This window comes from Oncorhynchus mykiss, chromosome 5 (genome assembly GCF_057628025.1).
Source record: "Oncorhynchus mykiss isolate SJ-2025 chromosome 5, ASM5762802v1, whole genome shotgun sequence".
Lineage (NCBI taxonomy): Eukaryota > Metazoa > Chordata > Actinopteri > Salmoniformes > Salmonidae > Oncorhynchus > Oncorhynchus mykiss.
The window spans coordinates 19,310,704-19,336,836 of NC_143026.1; the positions used below are offsets into that span (position 1 = coordinate 19,310,704).

A 26,133-nucleotide genomic window follows, 5' to 3' on the forward strand; every position below is an offset into this window, starting at 1 on the left:
CGATGCTCTCATGCATGCCTCAGTATTGCTTGCCTCGAAGCGAGCATAGAAGTGATTTAGCTTGTCTGGTAGGCTCGTGTCACTGGGCAGCTCGCGGCTGTGCTTCCCTTTGTAGTCTTTGTAGTCCCTTTGTAATAGTTTGCAAGCCCTGCCACATCCGACGAGCGTCGGAGCTGGTGTAGTATGATTCAATCTTAGCCCTGTATTGACGCTTTGCCTGTTTGATGGTTCGTCGCAGGGCATAGCGGGATTTATTGTAAGCTTCCGGGTTAGAGTCCCGCACCTTGAAAGTGGCAGCTCTACCCTTTAGCTCAGTGTTGCCTGTAATCCATGGCTTCTGGTTGGGGTATGTACATACAGTCACTGTGGGGACGACGTCCTCAATGCACTTGATAAAGCCAGTGGCTGATGTGGTGCATTCCTCAATGTCATTCGGAAGAATCCCGGAACATGTTCCACAGTGTATCCCGCTAGCTGAATATCCATGTCGTCATTCAGCCACGATTCTGTGAAGCATAGGATATTATTTTTTTTTATATCCCATTGGTAGGATATTCGTGATCTTACCTCGTCTAGTTTATTGTCCAATGACTGCACGTTGGCGAGTAATATTGACGGTAACGGCAGCTTTCCTAGTTGTCTTCTGCGGGTCCGGACGAGGCATCCGGCTCTTCGTCCTCTGCGTCGCTTCCTCTTGCGAATAATTGGGACGTCTGCCCTGTGGGTTGTTTGGAGAATATCGTGTGAGTCCTGCTTGCTGCTGTTGTTGTTGGTGTTGAAGAAATGTTTGTCTAATCCGAGGTGAGTGATCGCTGTCCTGATATCCAGAAGCTCTTTTCTTCCGTAAGATATGGTTGCAGAAACATTATGTACAAAATAATTTACAAATATCATGAAAAAAAACACATAATAGCACAATTGGTTAGGAGACCGCAAAACGGCGGCCATCTCCTCCGGCGCCATCTTGGAAAAACATAATTACATAACTTGGCATCTACGGTACTGCCTCCCATTCCATTAGGTGATTCCTACACATTTTTCCTAGCGTGATGCCTAATTGCCTCTCCAGTCCAGACGTGCGTTCCTGCCACTATATGGAAGGTGGCCTGGGACAATGATATAAAGTTTAGGGGTATTGGGTAAGGGCATTGAGAGTGCTTATGATGAGGGACCAAGACGTTCAAAGTATGTAATCTCTTGGATGGTTCATGGACCACAGCTCTGCCCAAAATAGAACAGAGCAGGCAGGAAGGAAGAGAGGCAGGCAAACATTAGAGAAATACATTTTTTTAAATACAAAGGGGCCCAGCACCATATGCTCCTCTTGCTGGCACTTCAACATGGTACAAAGCTCTACCTGCAGGGCCAAGGTAAGTGTTCACAGCACTACCCATAAGTGCTTGTTGGAATATTGTAATGTATCACTCTCTGTCAGTGTCAGGGTAGCAGACGGTTGCTATAGAACAATGGTTCCCAAACTTTTTATAGTCCTGTAACGCTTCAAACGTTCAACCTCCAGCTACGTACCCCCTCTAGCACCAGGGTCAGCGCACTCTCAAATGTTGTTCTATACCATCATTGTAAGCCTGCCACACACACACCATAAGATACATTTATTAAACATACATTTATTAAACATAAGAATGAGTGTGAGTTTTTGTCACAATCCGGCTCATGGGAAGTGACAAAGAGCTCTTATATGACCAGGGCATATAATAATAATCAATAATTTTGCTCTTTATTTAGCCATCTTACATATTAAACTTTATTTGTTAATCGAAAATTGTGAATAACTCACCACAGGTTAATGAGAAGGGTGTGCTTGAAAGGATGCACATAACTCTGCAATGTTAGGTTGTATTGGAGAGTGTCACGACTTCTGCCGAAGTCGAAGCCTCACCTTGTTTGGGCGGTGCTCGGTGGTCGACGTCACCGGTCTTCTAGGCATCATTGATCCATTTTTCAATTTCCATTGGTTTTGTCTTGTCTTCCTACACACCTGGTTTCAGTCCAATTCATTACCTGTTGTGTATTTAACCCTCTGTTTCCCCTCATGTCTTTGTCAGAGATTGTTTGTTATTCAGTGTTGTGTTGTTTGTATTGGTGCGCGACGGGTCCTCGTACCCACTTTGTTTTATTGGTACATTTAGTGTTGGAATTATGTTTTGTTTATTGTTATTAAATAACTCCATTACATTCAGTTTGATTCTCCTGCGCCTGACTTCCATGTCACCTATATACACACGACTCTTACAGAATCTCTGACCAAGAAATGAAGTCAGCAGGAGAAGGTACCCCGGCCATGGAGGTGGAGGAGCGCGTCATGGAACATACAAAGATGATTGACAATATGAGCGCTGCCATGGATCGTGTTGTCCAGAATATGGACCGCTGGGAGAGACAGGGAGTTTTTCCAGCGCCTCTACCAGCACAACCGGAGTCTCCCCTGAGCGCCCTTTCCCTGCCTGAACCCAGCAGCATTTATCCCTGCCTAAGGGGTACGACGAAGATAATGCCGGCTGCCAGGGTTTTCTCCTCAAACTAAGCTTGTATCTGGCCACGGTCCACCCAGCTCCATCGGACCGTGAGAGGAGTTACGCCCTCGTCTCCTGCCTCACCGGGAAAGCCCTGGAGTGGGCCAGCGCTGTGTGTGGAGAAGAGGATGCGGCGTTGGACCATTTTGAGGAGTTCACCCGCCATTTCAGGACAGTATTCGAACACCCACCCGAAGGAAGAGCGGCGGGTGAGTGTCTCTACCATCTGAGGCAGGAGACGAGGAGCGCACAGGAGTTTGCTCTGGAGTTTAGGACCCTGGCTGCAGGCGCTGGATGGAGCGACAGGGCCCTGTTCAACCATTACCGCTGTAGTCCACACGAGGACGTCCGTCGGGAGCTGGCCTACAGAGACACCACCCTCACCTTAGACCAGCTGGTGGACATGTCCATCAGGCTGGACAAGATGCTGGCTACTCGTGGACGTCTAGATCGGGGTCTGGTTGTTCCATCCTCCCGCACACTCTCTCCTGTACCCATGGAGTTGGGAGGGATGGTGCGCAGGGAGACCGGAGGGGGTTCCCGCTCGAGCACCATATGTGGTCGCAGAGGTCACACTGCTGGTCGGTGCCGGGTTGGTTCCTCTGGGAATCAAGGCAGCAGACAGGGCACTCTGGCGTCACCCCAGGTGAGTAGGCACCATTCTCATCTGTTGCACATATTTTTGTCTCTGTCACTTTTCCTGAATTGTCCCCTCATTCCCAGCATAAGGCGCTAGTAGATTCAGGCGCGGCTGGGAATTTCATTAATAAAAGTTTAGCTCATAGTTTAGGGATCCCCGTTGTTCCTGTGGATATGCCTTTCCCTGTTCATGCCTTAGATAGTCGACCATTAGGGTCAGGGTTTATCAGGGAGGCCACCGCTCCTTTGCGTATGGTAACGCAGGGGGGTCACAAGGAAAAGATTTGTATTTTCCTTATTGATTCTCCTGCGTATTCTGTGGTGCTAGGCCTACCCTGGTTAGCTTGTCATAACCCCACTGTTTCTTGGCCACAGAGGGCTCTCACGGGGTGGTCGCGAGAGTGCTCAGGTAGGTGTTTGGGGGTTTCCATTGGTGCTACTACGGTGGAAAGTCCAGACCAGGTCACCACTGGTCACCACACACCATTCCCCCAGAATATGCCAATTTGGTTCTCGCCTTCTGTAAAAAGAAGGCGACTCAATTACCACCCCATCAACGGGGGGATTTTGCGATAGATCTCCTGGTAGACGCTGAACTTCCCAGGAGTCACGTGTATCCCCTGTCGCAAGCGGAGACGGTGGCTATGGAGACATATGTCTCTGAATCCCTGCATCAGGGGTACATTCAGCCCTTCATTTCACTCGTCTCCTCAAGTTTATTTTTTTGTGAAGAAGAAGGATGGCGGTTTGCGCCCGTGCATTGATTATCGAGGTCTCAATAAAATCACGGTGAGATATAGTTACCCGCTACCTCTTATCACTTCGGCGATTGAGTCAATGCACGGGGCGCGCTTCTTCACTAAACTGGATCTCAGGAGTGCCTACAATCTGGTGCGTATTCGGAAGGGAGACGAGTGGAAGACGGCATTTAGCACCACCTCAGGGCATTATGAGTACCTCGTCATGTCATATGGGTTGATGAATGCTCCATCAGTCTTCCAATCATTTGTAGATGAGATTTTCAGAGACCTGCATGGGCAGGGTGTAGTGGTGTATATCGATGACATCGTGATATACTCCGCTACACGTGCCGAGCATGTGTCCCTGGTGCGCAAAGTGCTTGGTCGCCTGTTGGAGCATGATCTATATGTCAAGGCTGAGAAATGCTTGTTCTTCCAACAATACATCTCTTTCCTAGGGCATCGGATTTCCACGTCAGGAGTTGAGATGGTGAGCGACCACATTGCAGCCGTGCGTAATTGGCCGACTCCCACCACGGTAAAGGAGGTGCAGCGATTCTAAGGGTTTGCCAAATACTACTGGAGGTTTATCCGGAGTTTTGGTCAGGTTGCTGCTCCCATTACCTCACTGCTAAAGAGGGGCCTGGTGCGCTTGCAGGGCTTTGTTTTCCTGAAGGCTCTGTTTACCTCGGTTCCTGTGTTGGCTCATCTGGATCCCTCTTTGCTATTCATAGTGGAGGCGGACGCATCCGAAGCTGGAATCGGAGCAGTGCTCTCTCAGCGCTCTCTCAGTGCTCGGGTACACCACTGAAGCGCCGCCCTCGGGTGCGCCACTGAAGCTCCGCCCCTGTGCCTTCTTTTCGAAGAAGCTCAGCCCTTGCGGAGCGAAACTATGATGTGGGGGACCAGGGAGCTGTTGGCTGTCGTAAAAGCCTTGAAGGCGTGGAGACATTGGCTTGAGGGGATGTGAATCACATTTTTATTTGGCGTACCCGACTGCGTTGCGCGTATCCCTGGGGGTACCCAGTTTGGGAATACCTGCTGTAGAACAACCTCACTGTCTGTGTCTGTTTGCATCAGCTCATTTCCCCCCGTTTTCGTCACCATGATGACAGTAATCTTTGATCTTCTCCATCTGCTGCTACCATGTCTCGCAACAGCATTCTTGTCTTCCGTTGGGAATATGCTGCTGCCCAGTTCACAGGAACTGAGTTTAAAGATGTCAAAGACGGTTGTGTTCCCCATGACAATAAGAAACAAGGAGGAGAGGAAAGAGAGGGAGAGATAGAGGTAGATAGTAGGCTAATTAATTCTATGCATGCTAATGATAATCTCCTGCTATACCCCTTTTGAATAATGTTCAAATTTTGACCCAAACTAATGTGTAATTCACCTGCATTTCTGTGGAGAAAACAACACAAGCCGACTGTGTGCCGCATATTTACACATCAAACACACTCCTTTACCTCGTTCCCCCTCTCTCTCCCTCCCTCCTCTCCCCTCTTCTCTCCTCCCGTTTGGAAGATGCTACTGCTCTGAACACAAGACAAACAGACACTGGGGATCCTCATCTTAATAAGAGGTACAACCATAGAGCTAGATAGAGGACTCATCTTTATATCATTGCCATTATAGTGTTTGTGACAGCATGAGTATCGCCATTGAGGCTACAACCCATAGGAATCCCCACTCAGTTGACTACTTTGACTCCTTTAAAATACCGGAAGCATGGTGGAAGCCCTCAATGGCAATGTCAACACTGAAGTTAGTTATATTCATGAAGAGTCCTATATCTATCTTTATGTGTACAACATACAATGTACAGTACTTTATAAACTGGGTGGTTCGAGCCCTGAATGCTGATTCGCTGACAGCCGTGGTATATCAGATGTATATGACAAAACATTTTATTTTTACTGCTTTAGTTACGTTGGTAACCAGTTTATAATAGCAATAAGGTACCTCTGGGGTTTGTGATATATGGCCAATATACCATGGCTAAGGGTTATGTCCATTCACTCGGCGTTGAGTTGTGCATAAGAAAACCCCTTAGCCGTGGTATATTGGCCATATACCACACCCCCTCTGGCCTTATTGCAATGAGTATACAATGAGTCTGTGCCCAGGAATACTGTTTTGAATAAACAATGCCAGAGAGAATGCATGAGAAATATAGATAGCATAGACAACGAATGCCCAGGAATACTGTTATGAATAAACAATGCCAGAGAGAATGCATGAGAAAGATAGATAGCGTAGACAACGAATGCCCAGGAATACTGTTATGAATAAACAATGCCAGAGAGAATGCATGAGAAAGATAGATAGCGTAGACAACGAATGCCCAGGAATACTGTTATGAATAAACAATGCCAGAGAGAATGCATGAGAAAGATAGATAGCGTAGACAACGAATGCCCAGGAATACTGTTATGAATAAACAATGCCAGAGAGAATGCATGAGAAAGATAGATAGCGTAGACAACGAATGCCCAGGAATACTGTTATCAATAAACAATGCCAGAGAGAATGCATGAGAAAGATAGATAGCGTAGACAACGAATGCCCAGGAATACTGTTATGAATAAACAATGCCAGAGAGAATGCATGAGAAAGATAGATAGCGTAGACAACGAATGCCCAGGAATACTGTTATGAATAAACAATGCCAGAGAGAATGCATGAGAAAGATAGATAGCGTAGACAACGAATGCCCAGGAATACTGTTATGAATAAACAATGCCAGAGAGAATGCATGAGAAAGATAGATAGCGTAGACAACGAATGCCCAGGAATACTGTTATCAATAAACAATGCCAGAGAGAATGCATGAGAAAGATAGATAGCGTAGACAACGAATGCCCAGGAATACTGTTATGAATAAACAATGCCAGAGAGGAAAACCAAAGCTAATTCAAAGATGAGCACCAGGCCTACGAAGAGATGATGAGAGGGTGTAAGTAACTCTGCATGTCGTTCTGTTTTAAACTCTGTTAACCCAGTATCAATATTTGTATCCTCTAGATACAGGAAGTATTCACACCCCTTGACTTTTTCCACATTTTGTTGTGTTACAGCCTGAATTTAAAATGGATTAGATTGAGATGTAGTGTCACTGGCCTGCACACAATACCCAATAATTTCAAAGTGGAATTATGTTTTTAAGCATAAATAAGTTCAGGAGTAGTCCCTCAGTCGAGCAGTGAATTTCAAACACAGATTTAACCACACACAACAGCGAGGTTTTCCAATGGCTCACAAAGAAGGGCACCTATTGGTAGATGGGTGAAAAAAAAGCAGACATTGAATAACACTTTGAGCATGGTGAATTTATTAACTACACTTTGAACGGTGTATCAATACACCCAGTCAATACAAAGTTACAGGCGTCTTTCCTAACTCAGTTGCCAGAGAGGAAGGAAACCTCTCAGGGATTTCACCATGAGGCCAATGGTTACTTTAAAACAGTTACAAAGTGTAATGGCTGTGATGGAAAAACTGAGGATGGATCAAAAACATTGTAGTTACTCCACAATACTAACCTAAATGTCAGATTGAAAAGAAGGAAGCCTGTACAGAATATAAATATTCCTAAACATGCATCCTGTTTGCATTAAGGCATGAAAATAAAACTGAAAAAAATGTGGCAAAGAAATTAACTTTATGTCCTGAATACAAAGGGTTATATTTGGGGCAAATCCAACGCAACCCATCACTGAGTACCACTTATCATATTTTCAGGCATGGTGGTGGTTGCATCATGTTATGGGAATGCTTGTCATCGGAAAGGACTAGAGTGTTTTTTAAGATAAAAATAAACGGAAAAGAGCTAAGCACTGGCAAAGTCCTAGAGGAAAACCTGGTTCAGTCTGCTTTCCAACAGACACTGGGAGACACATTCAACTTTCAAAAGGGCAATAACCTAAAACCCAAGGCCAAATATCCGCTGTCGTTGCTTACCAAGACGACATCGAATGTTCCTGAGTGGCCTAGTTATAGTTTGACTTAAATGGGCGTGAAAATCTATGCTAAGACTTGAAAATGGCTGTCTAGCATAATAAAACAATAAATGATAAACAACCAACTTGACAGAGCTTGAATAATTGTTTTAAGAATAATGTGCAAATATTGTACAATCCAGGTGTGCAAAGCTCTTAGAGATTTACCTAGAAAGACTGTGATTCTAATATGTATTGACTGAGGGGTGTGAATACTTGAGTAAATGCGATATTGCTGTATTTCATTTTCAATAAATGTGCACAAATCAAATAAAAAAATACAATTAACTTTGTATTTATGGAGTATTGTGTGTAAATGGTTGAGAAAAAATATATTTAATCCATTTTGAATTCAGTCTGTAACACAACCAAATGTGGACTAAGTCAAGGGGTATGAATACTTTCTGAAGGCACTGCATGCACATGTATTCTAATGAGGGGTGGAGGTGGCGGAACACATTAAGACAGCAATGATTTTCAGTCGTAATCAGAATGCCAGAATAAGGATTTTAGAAATGGTGTAACTTCACTTACTAAAAACATGTTTTGCTTCACAAGATCATGTTCTAACTGTGGATTCTATAACTATGAATAAAAAAATGAAACATTTAACTTACTATTTGTATGTAGAGAGGTGATGATAGTCTTCCAACAGTCTGTAAAAGAGTGAGAAAAATGAATAAAACATATTTTTGTCCACATCTCACTGATGGTAGATTTTTGGATCAAGGTAGACTAACATAATATCAGTGTTTAGGTGAGTTGCAGTAATATTTCATTCATAAAAATTGCAAATTGTGACTAAAAAACATTCCATGATAATTCATTCTCTGTTTCTGAGATAAAGAGGGCGCCTTCCAGTAACACTATGGTGTCAATTTACATTTATTTTTAAATAATACAATAAATATACTACAAATGAACATTGGCTGTGGGTAGAGAGTTACAACATCACCATTCTCTCTCCACTTCACAATTATGGACATGACCGTTTTCAATTTTAGCATATGAAATTTAGCATTCTACCTATTTTAATAATAAAAAGTGGGTTGGAGATCATGTCATTGTAAAGTATAAAAACAAGAGAAAAAAACTTTACAATTTCATGCATACAGATAGGTTTTAATGCTTCAAAAGACATACAAGAGTGGGTGGCCACAGTAAACTTAAATTTATTGACATAAAACATAAAAACCAATATATCTTCTATCCTCTCTTACTCTCTTTTGACAAGACCATAAAAACTAACGAACAGACAAACGTAAAACAATTCAAAAAACAAAAAACGTTATTGGCAGCATTACTGCTGGTTCTGAAAATTGACAAAAATGTTTTGTCCTTTTATTGAAAGCAAACATGTTAAATTTGGAGTGCTTCATCGAAATGAACATTAAAAACGGATGATCAATAAGTGTATCTTAACGTAAATGGTTCAAGTCACATATCTAGAAGGTAAAAACCAAAAACATACAAAACAAGCTACTTATGCAGGACAGTAAAACTTTCTGTGGCAGATGCTGTAGTGGTTAAAAGCAGGCAGAGTGCATAGTTTGTACAAGGGTATAACTAGGGCTTAAGAAAGTAAAACAACAGTTAAATCAGAAGACCCCAAACAACAAAACAAAAACAAGCTTTGCATCTGGCTTTTCTACCTTTAAGCGGGCTAATCTGATGGACTATTAAATATCGTTCACTAAAAAAAAATCTAAATTTTTCATTTTTTAAAATTATTATTTTTAAATATATGTTTGAAAATATATTTTTGACTTGTACATGACACATCTGATTTTAATCATAATTAGACAATTCTACCACATTTTCAAATAGTGGATTTCAAAATACTTAGTGGATTCTTGGCCCTCTAGGAACTTAAAGCTATATTTAAAAAAAAGCCTTTGGTAAGAAAGTTAATGGTTTCAGGTACCAAAACTCCAAACTGTTCCTTGGCCATGTGCTTTGGAATACTCAAAGGGGGAGACACTCCGTACCCATTCCAAACCAGTCACCTTCACCCCCAACCCCGAAAAATAAAAGCAGTAAAAAGCTTGACGAAGTGAAAAAGATTATCCATTGCACAGAACACCAATCATGAGATCCATTCACAAAATGCACCATGTCATGGAACCATGATATGCAAGCATTGCAGCATCGCTTCTACCATCTTCTTTCTTTTTTAAAGACATCTAATAAAATGTGATAAATTAGCACCACATTCGGCAACTGAGTACAATCTTATTTATATTAGCACATTCCAAGTAAGTTGCAGTATGATCAGATGCTGTTAGTCTTTACTAAGTGGGCCTTGGAAGCAGAGAAATACATAAAATAAAATACTGCATGGATCTATGAATGAATATGAAGCAAACTGGCATGCATTAAAACACCCCTGGACATAAATAAGAATGTAGCGAAGATGTTGTGTCAGAGGTGATAGCTAAGAGGGTCAGGGTAAGGGACAGACAGACAGGGTAGTCATGGTGACGAGTTAACATCACCACCATCAGCTTACTGTACTTTCAAAATAACAACAAACTTGAAAATATCATAGCACCACAGGAGAAAAAATAGCACCTAAGTATTGATTTCTTGTGTTTCATTGAAAAGTGACATCTCCTGCTGCATATATAGTTTGAGAGTAGAAATATGGAAGTATTGAAGGAAAAAAATATCAGTTGTTTATTAAGTTAATAAAATCTCAAAATGCACCCAAAATAGGACACAAGAAGAGGAGGAATGTTTGTCATTTTTATCTTGGTACATTTTCTGTTATGCTAATCAACTCACAGACTAGCGCAGAGTAATATTTCCATATTTTATTTTCATTCGTTTCTTAAATTACAATAAGGTGTTCTTCACACCCAGCAACAAGACAAGCACTCCTCATCTATTCTCCAATTTACATGTCCAATTCCTTACTTTAGTATCTGCGAATTTGATGTATTCCAATGACCATCATCTTTTACCTCATGTCTTAAAAGGTCACATGCATGTTTTGAAGCCAGAAACAATAAACATTACCAGGAAAAATATACAGAAAGTACTTACAAACATACAAAAAATATTTATATATATTTATATATATAAGTTCCATTCAGAAGAATGGGGAGACAATTATGCACAAAACAAAGCTTCCGAAATGAATGAAGGAGCAAACGAATGAACGAATGAACGAATGAATAAAATATTCAAAGTGGGAATTGAGAGGGAGACAAAGAAACAACAACAAAAACCAATAAAAAAAACTAAGAAGAAAACTGCCACATGGGATGGAGTCCATGGCAACCTTCTGAAACCAGTGGAGTAGCAGGTAAAAGTTTGCCTCCGGTGAGTTCGACAACCAGACTGGATTTACATCAAGTGCGCTGGGAGTGGGTGGAGGTTTGGGAACGGTGATAGGGGTCATGGGTGAAGATAGGGGTCGGTAGTATCTGACTTATTCAGTTTCAAAACTTGCATGTGATGGAGAAGGCACACTGAGGTTACAAGGTTGCTCTTTTTTTATTATTCTTATCGAATCCTCTAGAAATTTATTGTAGTATTCTCATCTTGATTTTTGTGTATTTTATTCATACTTGTTGCTTTTGGACACAGAATGTTTTACACAAATACAAATAGTCCTATTCATGTGTTTTGTTTCTGAGAAAATAAATATGCTTTTTATTTTCTCCATTTTGTTCAGTAAACAGTCTTAGCCGATGAAACAGACAGGACCCACTTCGAATCCAAACTTCTGCGTAGCCCCGCCGAAATCATTGAACATGATGTCAACAAAAGGCACCTGTTCCACCTTTGGTGTGTTGATCTCCAGTACTGTCTTTTCATAGCCCTTTTTCAACTGAAAAACAGAGAGGGATAGACAGAGTGAGTAGGTGCTACTGTACTTCGACCTCCATATACAGTATACAGTAGGGTTTATTTTTTGCATCAAATCTTAAATTCGTTCCCCCCACCCCACACAGACATACAATTCACTCCCCCCACACAGACACACAATTCATTTATTAAACGCAGAACGAGGGAGAGCTCGGTTCGTTGTTTTGTGAAGTTTGTTGTTTTAAAAGTGTATTGGAAAGTTTCTTAGTAGCTAGCTAACTTTTTATGTTGGATCCCACGACGCAGTTGGCATCAGTTGCTGGGTCTGTTACGCTCTGTCCAGTGATCCTGCCGTCCAAGGCCAGTTCTGAGGACCTGCTTGGCGTAGCTGCCAGCTAGCTGCCTATCAAACTAGCAGGGTTTCTTGAGTGCTTGAATGCAGCCCGTGATGCGGTTAGCCATTGTGGCTGGGACTCCGGATTGTCCCGGGTTTGTGGCTGTCTAGATCCCTGCTATTTGTTGTTTTAAATCTTCCCTGTGACCTGCCCTGTCTGAAACTACGAGGTGTAACAGCATAACTGTTAGTGTCATTTAATTATGCCAATGTGTTTTTATTAATTGAAAACCCTTAATCTATTTTATGAGAATTTGTAAGATTCTTGTTTGCATAAAATAGACGGAGACCAGCCATTTCAATAATAGGTAACAGAATTTATTCTCGGAGCGCGCTGCCACGTTCCCACGAGCAACAGTTTATATACAATAACATGACATAATTTCCTTGCTCCTAAAATGAATCTCCTCCTCCAGCCCGGGTCAAAGGGAACTTTAAAGGTTAATTCTGAGTTCATTCTGACCCCCCCCAGCACATACACACAACACAACTGAATTAACTTTTTGACCCCTCAACATTATCGATCACCACTTAGCTGACAGTTCTAATTAACAGAAAACCTAGGAATGCACTCACTTCCTTATCTAAAACACCCCAGAGCTCAGTTTCGTCGGTTCAACCATAGGTTAACTACCTTATCTGTTTACTTAATCCACAAACCAGGTTTTTCTTCCTAGTTGGAATGGTGTTCATTAACTTTAATTACTCCTTGTCCGTGTCACACAATCCCTTCTTATGAACTCATATTGTCAATCAGATATAATAAAACAGAGTATAAGTTTACTTAGTTACAGTTCTATTTGAAATGGGATATTGTTTATTCATTTCCTCATAATAATTCAAACAATAACCTACATTGCTAGCTACCATGACAAAGTCCAAAGCCGGCATGTGTACCATTGAGGACAGTGGTGTCTCTCTATCACACGTGAAGGATCTTTTCAACTAACAAAAATAGTTCTATAAGCAGTTGTTACAACAAGAACATAGCTTCAAGTGTTTTGTCAAAATACTGGTGGCTTCAACTAATAAAAGAATGGACGACCTAACCAGAGAGGTCCAGGATCTGAAGAACCACTTGCAGATCTCCTAGGGTCAGCTCGATGAGTTGAAACAGGAGAACGGCAAGATGACAGCAATATGTTAAGGACATCAGTTCTGTGTGGGAATCCAGGATAACAATGATGGATAAATCTCGAGGGACAATGGAGGTGGAATAGCTTGGTTGTTGACGGAATTGCAGAATCTAAACATGAGACCTGGACAGAGTCTGAGGACAAAGTGAAGGGAAATTATCTCTGAGAAATTGAAGATGGACCACAGGTGAAGTGCGCCCATAGGACTGGATAACCTACCACTGGCCCAGGTGACAGGTCCAGGCCAAAAGTGGTCAAGTTCCTAAGGTTCAAGGACAAGGTAGCTGTTCTGGAAAGAGCCAATAACTTGAGAGGAACGTATATCTTCCTGAACAAGGACTATCCTGAAGCTGTGCACCAGAAGAGGAAAGAACTGGTCCCAGCCATGAAAGCTCGCAGAGCGCGTGGGGACATTTCTTAGATCCGCTATGACAGGCTCATTGCCCACCCTCCATCCCAGAAGCCTGGAAGGGAAAAGAGAGCCAAGCCTATGGGTCCGTAGCTTCAACCCCGCAGCACACATACACACACATTGATTAATGGACTGCTGAATGTATGTTTTTTATTTTGCTTTGTTTGCTCTTTTCCATATTATGTATATCTCTGATAAGTTACCCAGGAAAGGGCTGAAAATAGCCCAAATTAATATATGTAGCCTTAGAAACAAGGTTCATGAAATCAATAACTTGCTAACATCAGATAACATTCATATATTAGCCATTTATGAGACTCACTTAGACAATTCAGTTGATGATACAGCAGTAGCAATACAAGGATATAACATCTATAGAAGAGACAGAAATGCTGATGGGGGAGGTGTTGCTGTATATATTCAGAGCCATATCCCTGTAATGCTTAGAGAAGATCTTATGTCAAGTGTTATTGAAGTGTTGTGGTTGCAGGTTCACTTGGCACATCTAAAGCCTTTTCTTTTGGGGTGTTGCTATAGGCTACCAAGTGCTAATAGTCAGTATCTAAATAATATGTGTGAAATGCTTGATAGTGTATGTGTATACAGAGAGGTTTACTTTCTTGGGGACCTGAATATTGACTGGTTTTCATCAAACTGTCCACTCAAAAGAAAGCTTCTTACTGTAATCAGTGCCTGTAATCTGGTTCAGGTTATTAATTTACAAACACTACAGGAACAAGATCATCCACATGTATAGATAACAAGTATTGAGATAAACTTTTGTTATTGACCAAATACTTATTTTCCACCATAATCTGCAAATAAAATCATTAAAAACTCCTACAATGTGATCTTCTGGATATTTTTTCCCTCATTTTGTCTGTCATAGTTGAAGTGTACCTATGATGAAAATTACAGGCCTCTCTCATCTTTTTAAGTGGGAGAACTTGCACAATTGGTGGCTGACTAAATACTTTTTTGCCCCACTGTATATATATATTTGTTTGTATGTGCCTTTATTAACGTAATGATATATACAGTATATATATATATATGTCTGTATATATCATTACGTTAATAAATACACATACAAACATACAAACAATTTTTTGCTTTATTTAGGCAGCTCCAAAATGCAGGTGTTTCAGCCTAGCTCAGTGCTTTCTGTGGTGGTGGGACAGCCAGCTGAAAATACGGAGCGTAGTTGTTGGTAATGTTCTCTAGTTGCGCCATGATTGGCTCAGTGTTCTGTCACTCATGGGGAAACTACATTACCGCCAAGTCTAAGGGTAGAGCTTGAAAATTCAAGCCCCTTGGGTGCTGCCATAGAGTGACATTTGAAGTGCCCATCCAAGAAGGCTCAAGGTCATTGGCCACAGATAAAATTATGTCAAATCACGTTTTATCTACAGTAGCTTTGATTCGACTGATCATGTCAACATCATACTTTCAAAATCTAAGCTAGCAGTCATCATCATGAATCAATTCCTTTTTAATCCTTGTCATATGAAGAGAAAAAATGAAGAGAAATTATAGATAAAACATATCGGTGCTCATCGGCCATAAGCATTACACAACAAGTCTGAAATCACAAATTCAAGAATGAGTGGTTGGGAAAGAATCAGTAGCTAACTGCAAACATTGCAAAGCAATCACTAGTCTGCTATTCAGAGGAGTGGATGTGTGGTTCCAAGTCTGGGATTAAGGATCTATTTTCCAAGCTTAAAATGATAAACATAAAAAATTGGCCATGCTGTCAATGAAGCGTGATTGGTACTACGCTCAAAACAACTGTTAACTTGGAATAGCGAAATCTGACTTCAGTGAGTTCAAGACAACGAGGGACTCTGGAAAAATAAGCTCGAACTGGGAAAATATGTGTTGAATGGTCATCCAACTCGGAATTCTAAATCCGGAACTTGGGCCTCTTTCTAGAGCTACAACCAGAAGATCACTGACGTCATCATGATTCTACCTTGTTGTTTTCCGAGTTCCCAGTTGTCTTGAAAGAACCATAAATCCAGAGAATTCCAAACTTTGATAACAAAGTTTGATGACAAAATTTGCCCACAAAGGACCACCGTGCACCTTCCTGTTCAAGTGAGCACAGCACAACAAGGTGAGTCTAAAAATGTCTTGTATGCTGCTGCATAAATGATGTAATATGCCAGGGAGATATGTACACTGTAGCTAAGAAAGTAATAATAAGTGAATGTGTTGTGTATCAAGCTGTTAGTAGCTCATTTGCCTCACCCTAATAATTTGGTATATTTTCCCATCTTTATTTCGCCTACTGATCTTACCTGGTGGAGCACATGTAGCCTATAACCTGTTATATGATAAATGTAATCATTGAATATTCCAAGAGCATTCATTGTCTGCTTATATGCCCCATTTATTCATCCCTTTATTCATGCTCCTTTTATTCATCCATTTAGCCCATCCAACTACCTCATCCCCATACTGTATTTATTTATTTATCTTGCTCCTTTGCACCCCAGTATCTACTTGCACATTCATCTTCTGCACATCAATCCCCCCCAGTGTTTTAATTGGTATATTGTAATTACTTCGCCACTATGGCCTATTTATTGCCTTACCTCCATTATCTTCCCTCATTTGCACACACTGTATATATACTTTTTCTACTGTATTATTGACTGTATGTTTGTTTATTGCATCTGTAACTCTGTGTTGTTGTATGTGTCAAACTGTTTTGCTTAATCTTGGTCAGCTCGCAGTTGTAAATGAGAACTTGTTCTTAACTAGCCTACCTGGTTAAATAAAGGTGAAATAAAAAAATAAAAAATCCTACAGGTTCTGAGTTGGTGTACAGGGAAAACACTGTAAGAACGGCCCATGTTCTGAACATTTCAAAAGTGCTGAACAAATAGTTATATTGACTATGTCTGTCCTAGCTCACTCATTAATGTCTTTATTGAAATGACGGATTGCCTCTTATCTGCTTGTTGTCCTCTTATGCCATACGTTGTACATCTTAATTATCTGTGGAAACCACATTTGTTTAAGTAATCAGCCATATCAGCTATGTTTTTTTAGAGGCAGTAAATTAGGATGAATTAACTGTTTCGCTGCCGGACAAGGCTTCACTGATAGCCAGGTGTAAAAATAAAAATAAACTGTATTATGAAGCCAAGATCAATGATATAAAGCACAATGTAACATTTTTGGGGGAATACTTTAAATGAAATTATGGGCAGAAACTCCATCTTTCATCAAATCAGATTATTCATCACAAAACCATTTGATGTTGCCAAATATTAAATGATTACTGGTAAAGTGGGAAAACTTTGGCAGGAAAAGTCAACAATGTACAGTGAGTCATTGTATTCATGCATAAAAAACAAATTAATTTTGAATTTTGAAAATAAAGTGTGGGAGAGGTGGAAAAATTATTGTTATCAATCAATAATGACAAACCTGGCATTGACAATTTAGATGGAAAGCTACTGAGGATGGTAGCTGACTCTATAGCCCCTCCTATCTGTCATATCTTTCATCTGAGCCTAGAGGAAAGTCTTTGTCCTCAGGCCTGGAGGGAAGCCAAAGTAATTCCACTACCCAAGAGTGGTAAAGCGGCCATTACTGGTTCTAACAGCAGACCTATAAGCTTGCTGCCAGCTCTTAGCAAACAGTTGAAAAAAATATGTTTGACCAAATACAATGCTATTTCTCTGTAAACAAACTAAAAACAGCCTTTCAGCATGCTTATAGAAAATCGCACTCAACATGTACTGCACTGACACAAATGACTGATGATTGGTTGAAAGAAATTGATAATAAGAAGGTTGTGGGAGCTGTACTGTTAAATTTTAGTGCAGCCTTTGATATTATTCACCATTTTATTTTGTATTTTTTATGTAACCTTTATTTAACTAGGCAAGTCAGTCAAGAACAAATTCTTATTTTACAAACCTGTTGTTGAAAAAACATATGTGTTATGGCTTATCAATGTCTCCCATATTATGGATTCAGAGATATCTAATAGAACTCAAAGGGTTTTATTTAATGGAAGCTTCTCTAATGTCAAACATGGAAAGTGTGGTGTACCGCAGGGCAGCTCTCTAGGCCCTCTACTCTTTTCTATTTTTAACAATGACCTGTCACTGGCATTAAACAAAGCATGTGTGTCCATGTATGCTGATGATTCAACCATATACGCATCAGCAACTACAGCTAATGAAATCACTGAGACCCTTAACAAAGAGTTGCTGTTTGTTTTGAAATGGGTAGCTAGTAATAAACTGGTCCTGAACATCTCTAAATCTAAAAGCATTGTATTTGGTACAAATCATTCCCTAAGTTCTATTCCTCAGCTGAATCTGGTAATGAACAAGTTGAGGAGACTAAATTACTTGGCGTTACCTTAGATTGTAAACTGTCATGGTCAAAACCTATAGATTCAATGGTTGTAAAGATGGGGGGAGGTCTGTCCGTAATAAAGAAATGCTCTGCTTTTTTGACACCACACTCCAAAAAGTAAGTTCTGCAGGCTCTAGTTTTGTCTTATCTTGACTACTGTCCTGTCGTGTGGTTGAGTGCTGCAAGGAAAGACCTAGTTAATCTGCAGCTGGCCCAGAACAGAGTGGCAAGTCTTGCTCTTCATTGTAATCAGAGGGCTGATATAAATACTACTGTATGCATGCCAGTGTCTCTTGGCTAAGAGGTGAGGAGAGATTGACTACATCACTTATTTTTATAAGAAACATTAATGTGTTTAAAATCCCAAATGGTTTGCATAGTCAACTTACACACAGCTCTGACACACACTTACCCCACCAGACATTCCGCCAGGGGTCTTTTCACAATCCAGGACAAATTCAAGAAAGTGTACAGTTTGATATATAGCCATTATTGCATGGAATCTCATATTGCTCAAATAAACAGCAAACCTGGTTCCAAATAAAACAGATAAAGCAACACCTCACGGCACAATGCTTCTCCCCTATTTGACCTAGATAGTTTGTGTGTCTGTATTGATATGTAGGCTACATGCGCCTTCAGTCATTTTTGGTTTGTTTTTAATGTAGTTCTGCCCTTGAGCTGTTGTCTATTAATGTTCTGTATTATGTCATGTTTCATGTTTCATGTCGACCCCAGGAAGAGTAGCTGCTGCTTTTGCAACAGCTAATGGGGATCCTAATAAAATACCAAATACCAAAACAAAGACACACAATTCACTCCCCCACCCCACACAAACACACAATTCATTCCCCCCACCCCACACAAACACACAACTCACTCCACACATACACACAACTCACTCCCCCCACCCCACACAGACACACAACTCACTCCCCCCACTCCACACATACACACAACTCACTCCCCCCACCCCACACAGACATACAATTCACTCCCCCCACCCCAGACAGACACACAATTCACACCCCACACCACATACAAATGCTGTTATACACATGACCGTCAAATCCCCTTGCTCACACCTATGCCCTTACACACACACACACACACACACACACACACACACACACACACACACACACACACACACACACACACACACACACACACACACACACACACACTTCCCAACCCTTCCATCCACTCACCGCACAGCCGTCCACCACGGCTCTGATGTAGGGGTTGTTATCGTAGGACATCTCCTCGTCGTTGGAGCCCAAGAAGCGGATGGCCTTGTCGTATGAGTCCCCATCCTGGTTGTGCCAGGCCACTGACTGGTAGCAGTTGTAGGTGAGGTTTTGGCGGGCAGCCGCGCTCAGCAGACGCAGGAAGGTCATCTGGACCACACCAATGGGGTTGCCCTCAGCGTCCACGTACGAGAGCTAGACAGGGAGGAAAGGAGATATAGGGTCTAGGCAGGAACAGACACTGTGGACTAATACAGACACTATACATACATACTATACATATTTGGGTACATCTGAAATGGCACCCTATTCCCTAAATAGTGTACTACTTTTGAGCAGCGCTCTTGCGAAAAGTAGTACACTATTTAAAGAATAGGGTGCCATTTCAGACACAACATTGTTTCATTGTTTGTTCTCTACCAAGAACACTCAAATCTACACATCACACCATTCTCGTGTACTGTGAGGTGTCTTGGGTGGGTTTCTCGCTTTTATCTGTGAATTCTAATTCTGACACCGAGTAGTGTCGTTGTGGGGATATGATTTCATATGACTTTAGATGGAGTGTTTCGCAGACAACAGACTGTAGGTGTATGCAGCAGCATGGCGGACTCAGAGCAATGACACACCGTCACTCAAACATGTCAGCATTCCTCACCTCTCTTTCCGGCGCTGCGGCTGCTTTGACAGAATTATAGAATGTCAATCGGTGCACGCAGTGCGCCGCGACAAGGGTTTGTCCCATCAGTCACTGCAGCACCAGGGAGAGAGGGGGGTTGTGGGTAAGGAGATCAACGGCGGCCGGCTCGTCTCCAGAGGGTATGCTAAGCTTCATTACCCATAATTCATGGCGGCGCTACGTGAGTAGGATAGAATTCCGATTCCTCAGACGACAAATCAGGAGGGGGGATATACCAGAGGTGTTCCCGGCTAGGTCCTTTAGAGTGAAATATCTAGGCTGTCATCAACCAGCTTTGGGAAAGATGGAGAGGCTTGCTGTATTATGGGGTCTGTCTGTCTGGGGCTCTATGAGTAAGCTTGTGTCTGAGAAACAGTAAGGCATACAGGAGTTACTACAGGAGCTCTAATCTACAGGCTCTGGGGCCTTAGATACTGACTGGCTTATTCTCTGCTGAAAGACTTCAATGGTTCTGTAGGAATAGCAGTCTACTAGCAACAAGAGATGAATACTCTCAATCGAGGAGCTAACCGTAATTGAACACTTAAGCTTTAATTAAGAAAATTATGGAAATGTATTGTTTTGAAAGGAGCTCATTAGTAAATGTAAAACGTAATTGTATAAATGAAAAATAATAATAGGTTGGTTTAATCGGTTTCCGCAATTTAGAATTAGCCTAATTCGCCATGTTTAAGTGGAATTCTAAACCAACATGTGTTCTATTATACTAATGTATCTTGGATCTAATGATTACAAATCATTCCGGATGACCCGTCCATTTGGGAACATCAGTCTTTGGTGTGATGCTATTTTACGCTGGAGACCCGTTTCCATACCAACCAACAGCGTTCCACCATCCGTTCCACAGGCTTCTCTTCTTCTTTCAGACAAACAGGACTGACTGAGACCAAGAGCAAAGCGCATGCAAAGCCCATGCTATGCAGTCACAGCAGAGAGCCACTAATGTGTGTGTATAGATACATTCTCTCTCTCTCATGTACACACAGACAAACACACAGACACACACACACACACACACGTATGACTCAACCTGGACAATAATGGACATCACAGATTACTATTACAGGGAAGTCAATCACATCTGTTGTGCTGTATTTTCAGGAACCCACAAGGTGGCCATACCATCATCAGATAGGAATTTGGGCTCATAGAGGATGATAACTATATCCATTGTGTCCAAGTTACAGTGTCTGTCTGTGAATCAGTGGCTCTTAAAGGGAGTAGTATCCCTCACCCCTCTGAGTGTCCAGGTACTCAGAAAGGCTAGGTAGGTCCTCCCCTGCTCATGTCTGTTCCTCCCCCTCCCTCATCCCTCCTCCCCGCTCTGCCCTGCAGAACCAGTGTGTAGAAACAGCCCTACATCGCCATGGAAACATTACCTCTTCATCGCAGCCACAAGTCAAAAGTGGGTGTACCCAGAAGCCCCTGGGAATGTGACTGAGTGCCTGACTTTTGACTGTTCACATTGAATCAGTGTTGTAATCCTCTTGTGATTGAATGGGTAGGTGAATGTGTGGAATGAGTGTAGTAGGAACAAAATGGTGCCTAATCACTCTCCTGTGACTAGCTTCACATGATTTATGAATAGGTATCTATACAGTATGAGTATCTATGAGTCAACTGGAAATGCTGAGGGCAATAGGAGTAGTTGTTATAAATAGAAATGTGTGTCTAACCATGAGAGGCACTCAGTCACTTCTAGGTGATGCTCTCCAACTTCAGAGAGAGGCAGGTTGAGTGGATGCATTTACACTCATACTTTCCCATGGCAACATTCAGTACCAACACACTGATTTACTCAATTCTATGACTTTTTGTACTACACTTACCTTTTTGTATTGAATTTATATTGTTTTTCTTCAATGGAAAATTGTCTTTAACTTCTTCAACTACTAGTTGCCATGGTAAAGTATGTCTGTCAGTCTGTCTGTTCCACCAACGAAGTCTCCCTCTATTCTGGAAGGAAGAGACTCACCTACTGCAGTATGTCTTACTGGAGTTGTGCTGAGCTGACCTTGATCGTGCTGAACCATGCAGAGCTGTGTCGCCACAAACACAAGCCAGAGTGCCAGTCAAAGACCAGTGCCAACCAGTACAGGAACCATGCAGAACCAGTACTGACCCGAACCAGAACCAGAACCTAGAACCATGCAGGGCCCTCAGGCCCACAGAGACCCAGCCAGGAGTCACCCTAGCTGGGCCTCCAGAGACCTGCGGGTGTGCCACTTACCAGGGAACCTCGCTTGTAGCGACTATACCAAGAGCCTGGGGAGTCTTTGGGCCATTTTGCCATTTTGCTCTGTAAAATATGAGATGAGCTGTTCAGGAAAAAGGGAAGGGGACGGGAGGAAGGGGGGCGTTAGGGGGGCTTACCAGTTTACCACGTTTGAATTCACTGAACCAGGAGCCAGGGATCTCCTTTACCCAGGAGGTGAGCCTAGTCTGGGTATGGATGGAGCAAAACGGGGGAAGAGGAGGAGGACAAAAAATGGTTAAAGAAAGAAAAAACAGTAAGAACAGCCTCCTGAAAGAAATAACAACGTTATCCCTCGTTCTTCTAAACCCTCCCTCCCTTGGTCCATCTGTGGTGTCTGAGAGACCTGCAGTAGTATTGTGTGACACTGAACAGCTCGGGAGAGTGTAAAATACCTTAGCAAGCCATTATCGCATTTTGTGTAAACACTGGCTGGCAGCTAATTACTGATCAAATATTAATGAGTACACAGTGATTCATTAAGAGATGTTGTATGCATCCTAAATGGGCCCTAGTCAAAAGGAGTGCACTATAAAAAGAATAGGGTGCCATTTAGGATGCATCTGTTAGCCGCCAAAGGGCCAGCTTAAAAATGCCCCCTTTCCCTTCAGCTAAGTGTTCTGCTCTATACCAAAATAGAAGTGACTATGCTTTTTATGGTGTTTATTTAAGCTTCTGCTGTATACTGTCGGTAAGGACAAGTGGCTTTGTTTTGTGGTTTTCATTTAAAACTAGATACGATTTTGTTTTGTTTTTCTTCATTTAAATTCGATTCACCTGCATTATAACTACCAATAAGTATCAGATACATGGCCAGTGATACTCCAGTGTGATATTCTGAATATTATTATACCCCAGGAATGAGCTAGATCAGTCTGATACAAGGTTTATACAGGGCTTGTCATCAATGCCTTAATGTGTAAATTAATGTTCAGCTGGAGATCAATTAGCGCTGGGAGACAGCATACATTAAACACACCCTGCTGTCTTGAAAGGCACTTCCAGCTCTCCTAACATGAGTAGAGCGAGCAGTAGGGGACCCCACTGGAGGAGACCACTGATACCCTAGATCTGATCCCCTCTACTGGAGGAGACCACTGATACCCTAGATCTGATCCCCTCTACTGGAGGAGACCACTGATACCCTAGAACTGATCCCCTCTACTGGAGGAGACCACTGATACCCTAGATCTGATCCCCTCTACTGGAGGAGACCACTGATACCCTAGATCTGATCCCTCTACCGAAGGAGACCACTGATACCCTAGAACTGATCCCTCTACTGGAGGAGACCACTGATACCCTAGAACTGATCCCCTCTACTGGAGGAAACCACTGATACCCTAGAACTGATCCCCTCTACTGGAGGAGACCACTGATACCCTAGAACTGATCCCCTCTACTGGAGGAGACCACTGATACCCTAGAACTGATTCGCTCTACTTCTAACTCTTCTTTTTCTCTCCTGTCCTTTATCTATCTACTGTACCTCCTCTCCTCTATCCTCTCCTCTGCATAACTCATGATGGGTAGACTAGGGATACAGTGTTCCAGGCTAGCAGGGAGGGAGAGATAGTGTTTGTGTGTGTGTGTGTGTGTGTATGTGTGTGTGTGCGCACACCTTCCCATGTGCATGTCAATGCATGGCAATGTCAGGGTCTCTGACCATGTGCCATCTCTCCACTCCTTCACACTAACGAGGCCATCCCACTGGCCCATTAATCTGCCCAGGCTATTAAAAGTGAAGTTCATTAATCTGAGTTTAAGCAAACTCCTGCTCCTCTGTGTCTCAATGTGCCAGCGGATCGTTAAAATGTCCTGTAGCTTAGAGCCCTTACAGATCTCCCCTGGCCTGCCGCAGACACAGTTTCATGTGTTTTACCTCTCCTCTCCTTTCCTGTCCTCTCCTGTCCCCCTCTCCTCTACACCATGCATAACCAACCAGCAGCAAATTCCTCTCTGGGTGCCTGTCACCTGCCATAACCTATTTCAGGTGACTGGGCCAGGGACGACACTAGGCCACTGACACTTACCTGGAGGATAGTATGACAGAACTGTGTGTGTGTGTGCGCGCGTGTGTGTTTGTGTGTGTGGACATGTGTGTGGAAGGGAGTCTTTGACTCTCTGTTGACAGTGAGGGACTGCCCCAAATATATTCTTTGTCATCATGACATGTCAGTAGTGTGTAACACCAAGGGCCATACATGGAGCTGCTGCCCCTAGGGGCTTGGAGGACCATGTGTATTACACTCATAGCAGTAAAGTAATAGTGATGCATGAATGTTACATATATGAGTGTTATGTGATTATGCAGTAGTATCAGGAGAGAGGTATATATGATTTATATGTGTAGTAGTTTGCCTGCGGCCAGGGAAGAATAAATAAATATTAACTTATCTGCATCATACAGTCAGAGTTATTTAACCTGTCAATCAAATGGGGAATAGTTGACACTTGACAGAACAATGTATAAAAAAAAATGTATACACACTTTTTCAATCAACCAGAAATATCACTGTGCCACGCAGGCATGATGCATTTTAATAATTTGTATTTCCCTCATTATATACACCAAAACCTATAAAATGTGTATGGTTCCGGTTTTTAAGATGCATTTCTATCACTGGCTCTCAAAATGTGACTTTTACCAGTGGTGAGTGTAAAAGCACCATGACTTACCCCTTCAGACTTCTTATCAGGGTAGATACAGCTCTCTCCTCCTGCTGTGAAGTTGCAGTGGACCTTGAAAGAGTCCCTCGAGCAACCCTGGTTGGGGTCGATCCAGTATTCACCTGAAAATGACAAGAAATGGAGGGAGGGAGAAAATGGGGAAGAGGGAAAAGAAAGAGGGGAGGAGAGAGGGAAGGAGGGAACCTTAACAATTAGAAACCTTTTCATCAGAGATCATTCAATGTTTAAATTAGCATGATTTAGCATTCAAAGGAGAGACTATTCTATACCCCATATCATCAAATACCAATCATATTTATAATCATATTTCTCTATCACATTTAAATCCATTATAGTAGTGACACTTGGTCCTTGACCTATATAAAATAGCCCCACCTCTATGAAAAAGATGGCTAGCACCAGCCACCTTTTCCAAACAAGTTTCAAACAAGATTATTCCTGGGCTTCAGCACCGAACTTAGTAAGACTTCAGATTTAGTATTTCAGATCTCAAATCGATGCCCACCGTCGGGGAAGTCAGGGTGGCAGAGCTGCAGGTCCTTGCAGGTGCGGGCGGGGTTGCCCTGTGTTCCCAGTGGGTGCTTCATCTGCTCAATCTCTAGCTTGAGGGAGTTGAGGGATCCGAAGATCTCCTCCATTCCATCGTCGTAGTCCTTGTAGTTGGCATCTGCATTGGCATCGTCCATCATCTGGCTGGCATCAATGTTCCTGCGGCTCCGCTTGGGGCTCGACTGCATGGGCAGCGGGTGGATGACATCCCCAGGAGGACCCTATCGGGGTGGAGAAGGACAGAGAGGGGGAGAGGAGGAGACAGGGAAAGAAGAGGGGGCGGAGATGAGGAAAGAAGAGGGCGGAGAGGGGGAGGAGGTGAGGAAGAGAGGAAGAGGTGAGGAGACGGGGAAAGGAGAGGGGGAGAGGAGGAGACAGGGAAAGGAGAGGGGGCAGAGATGAGGAAAGAAGAGGGGGGAGAGGGGGAGAAGGTGAGGAAGAGAGGAAGAGGTGAGGAGATGGGGAAAGGAGAGGGGGAGAGGAGGAGACAGGGAAAGGAGAGGGGGCAGAGATGAGGAAAGAAGAGGGGGAGGAGGAGAGAGGGAGAGAAAGAGGGTAAGAGGGAAAGAGGGAGAGAAATGGGAGAGCAATGTTTTAGTCAGGGTAAAACTACAAAACCACAAAACAACAACATGTAATG

At 42.4% G+C, this 26,133-nt stretch overlaps 1 protein-coding gene across 2 annotated transcripts in view; it reads right to left on the minus strand.

Moving 5' to 3' along the window:
- Positions 1-8,778: 8,778 nt before the first annotated feature.
- LOC110522815 (collagen alpha-1(V) chain) overlaps positions 8,779-26,133 on the minus strand; it is a 134,424-nt gene continuing 117,069 nt past the window's right edge. The window contains exons 56-60 of one of the 2 annotated variants that reach the window (XM_036977004.2): positions 25,450-25,714; positions 24,933-25,045; positions 22,230-22,298; positions 19,261-19,494; positions 8,779-11,746 (exon numbers count right to left, since the gene is read on the minus strand). In XM_036977004.2, coding sequence (XP_036832899.1) covers positions 11,600-11,746; positions 19,261-19,494; positions 22,230-22,298; positions 24,933-25,045; positions 25,450-25,714 — 828 coding nt within the window. In that variant the 3' untranslated portion in view covers positions 8,779-11,599. Of the gene's footprint in view, positions 11,747-19,260; positions 19,495-22,229; positions 22,299-22,372; positions 22,442-24,932; positions 25,046-25,449; positions 25,715-26,133 lie in introns of both variants that reach the window. The other variant, XM_036977003.2, reaches the window with a different exon arrangement.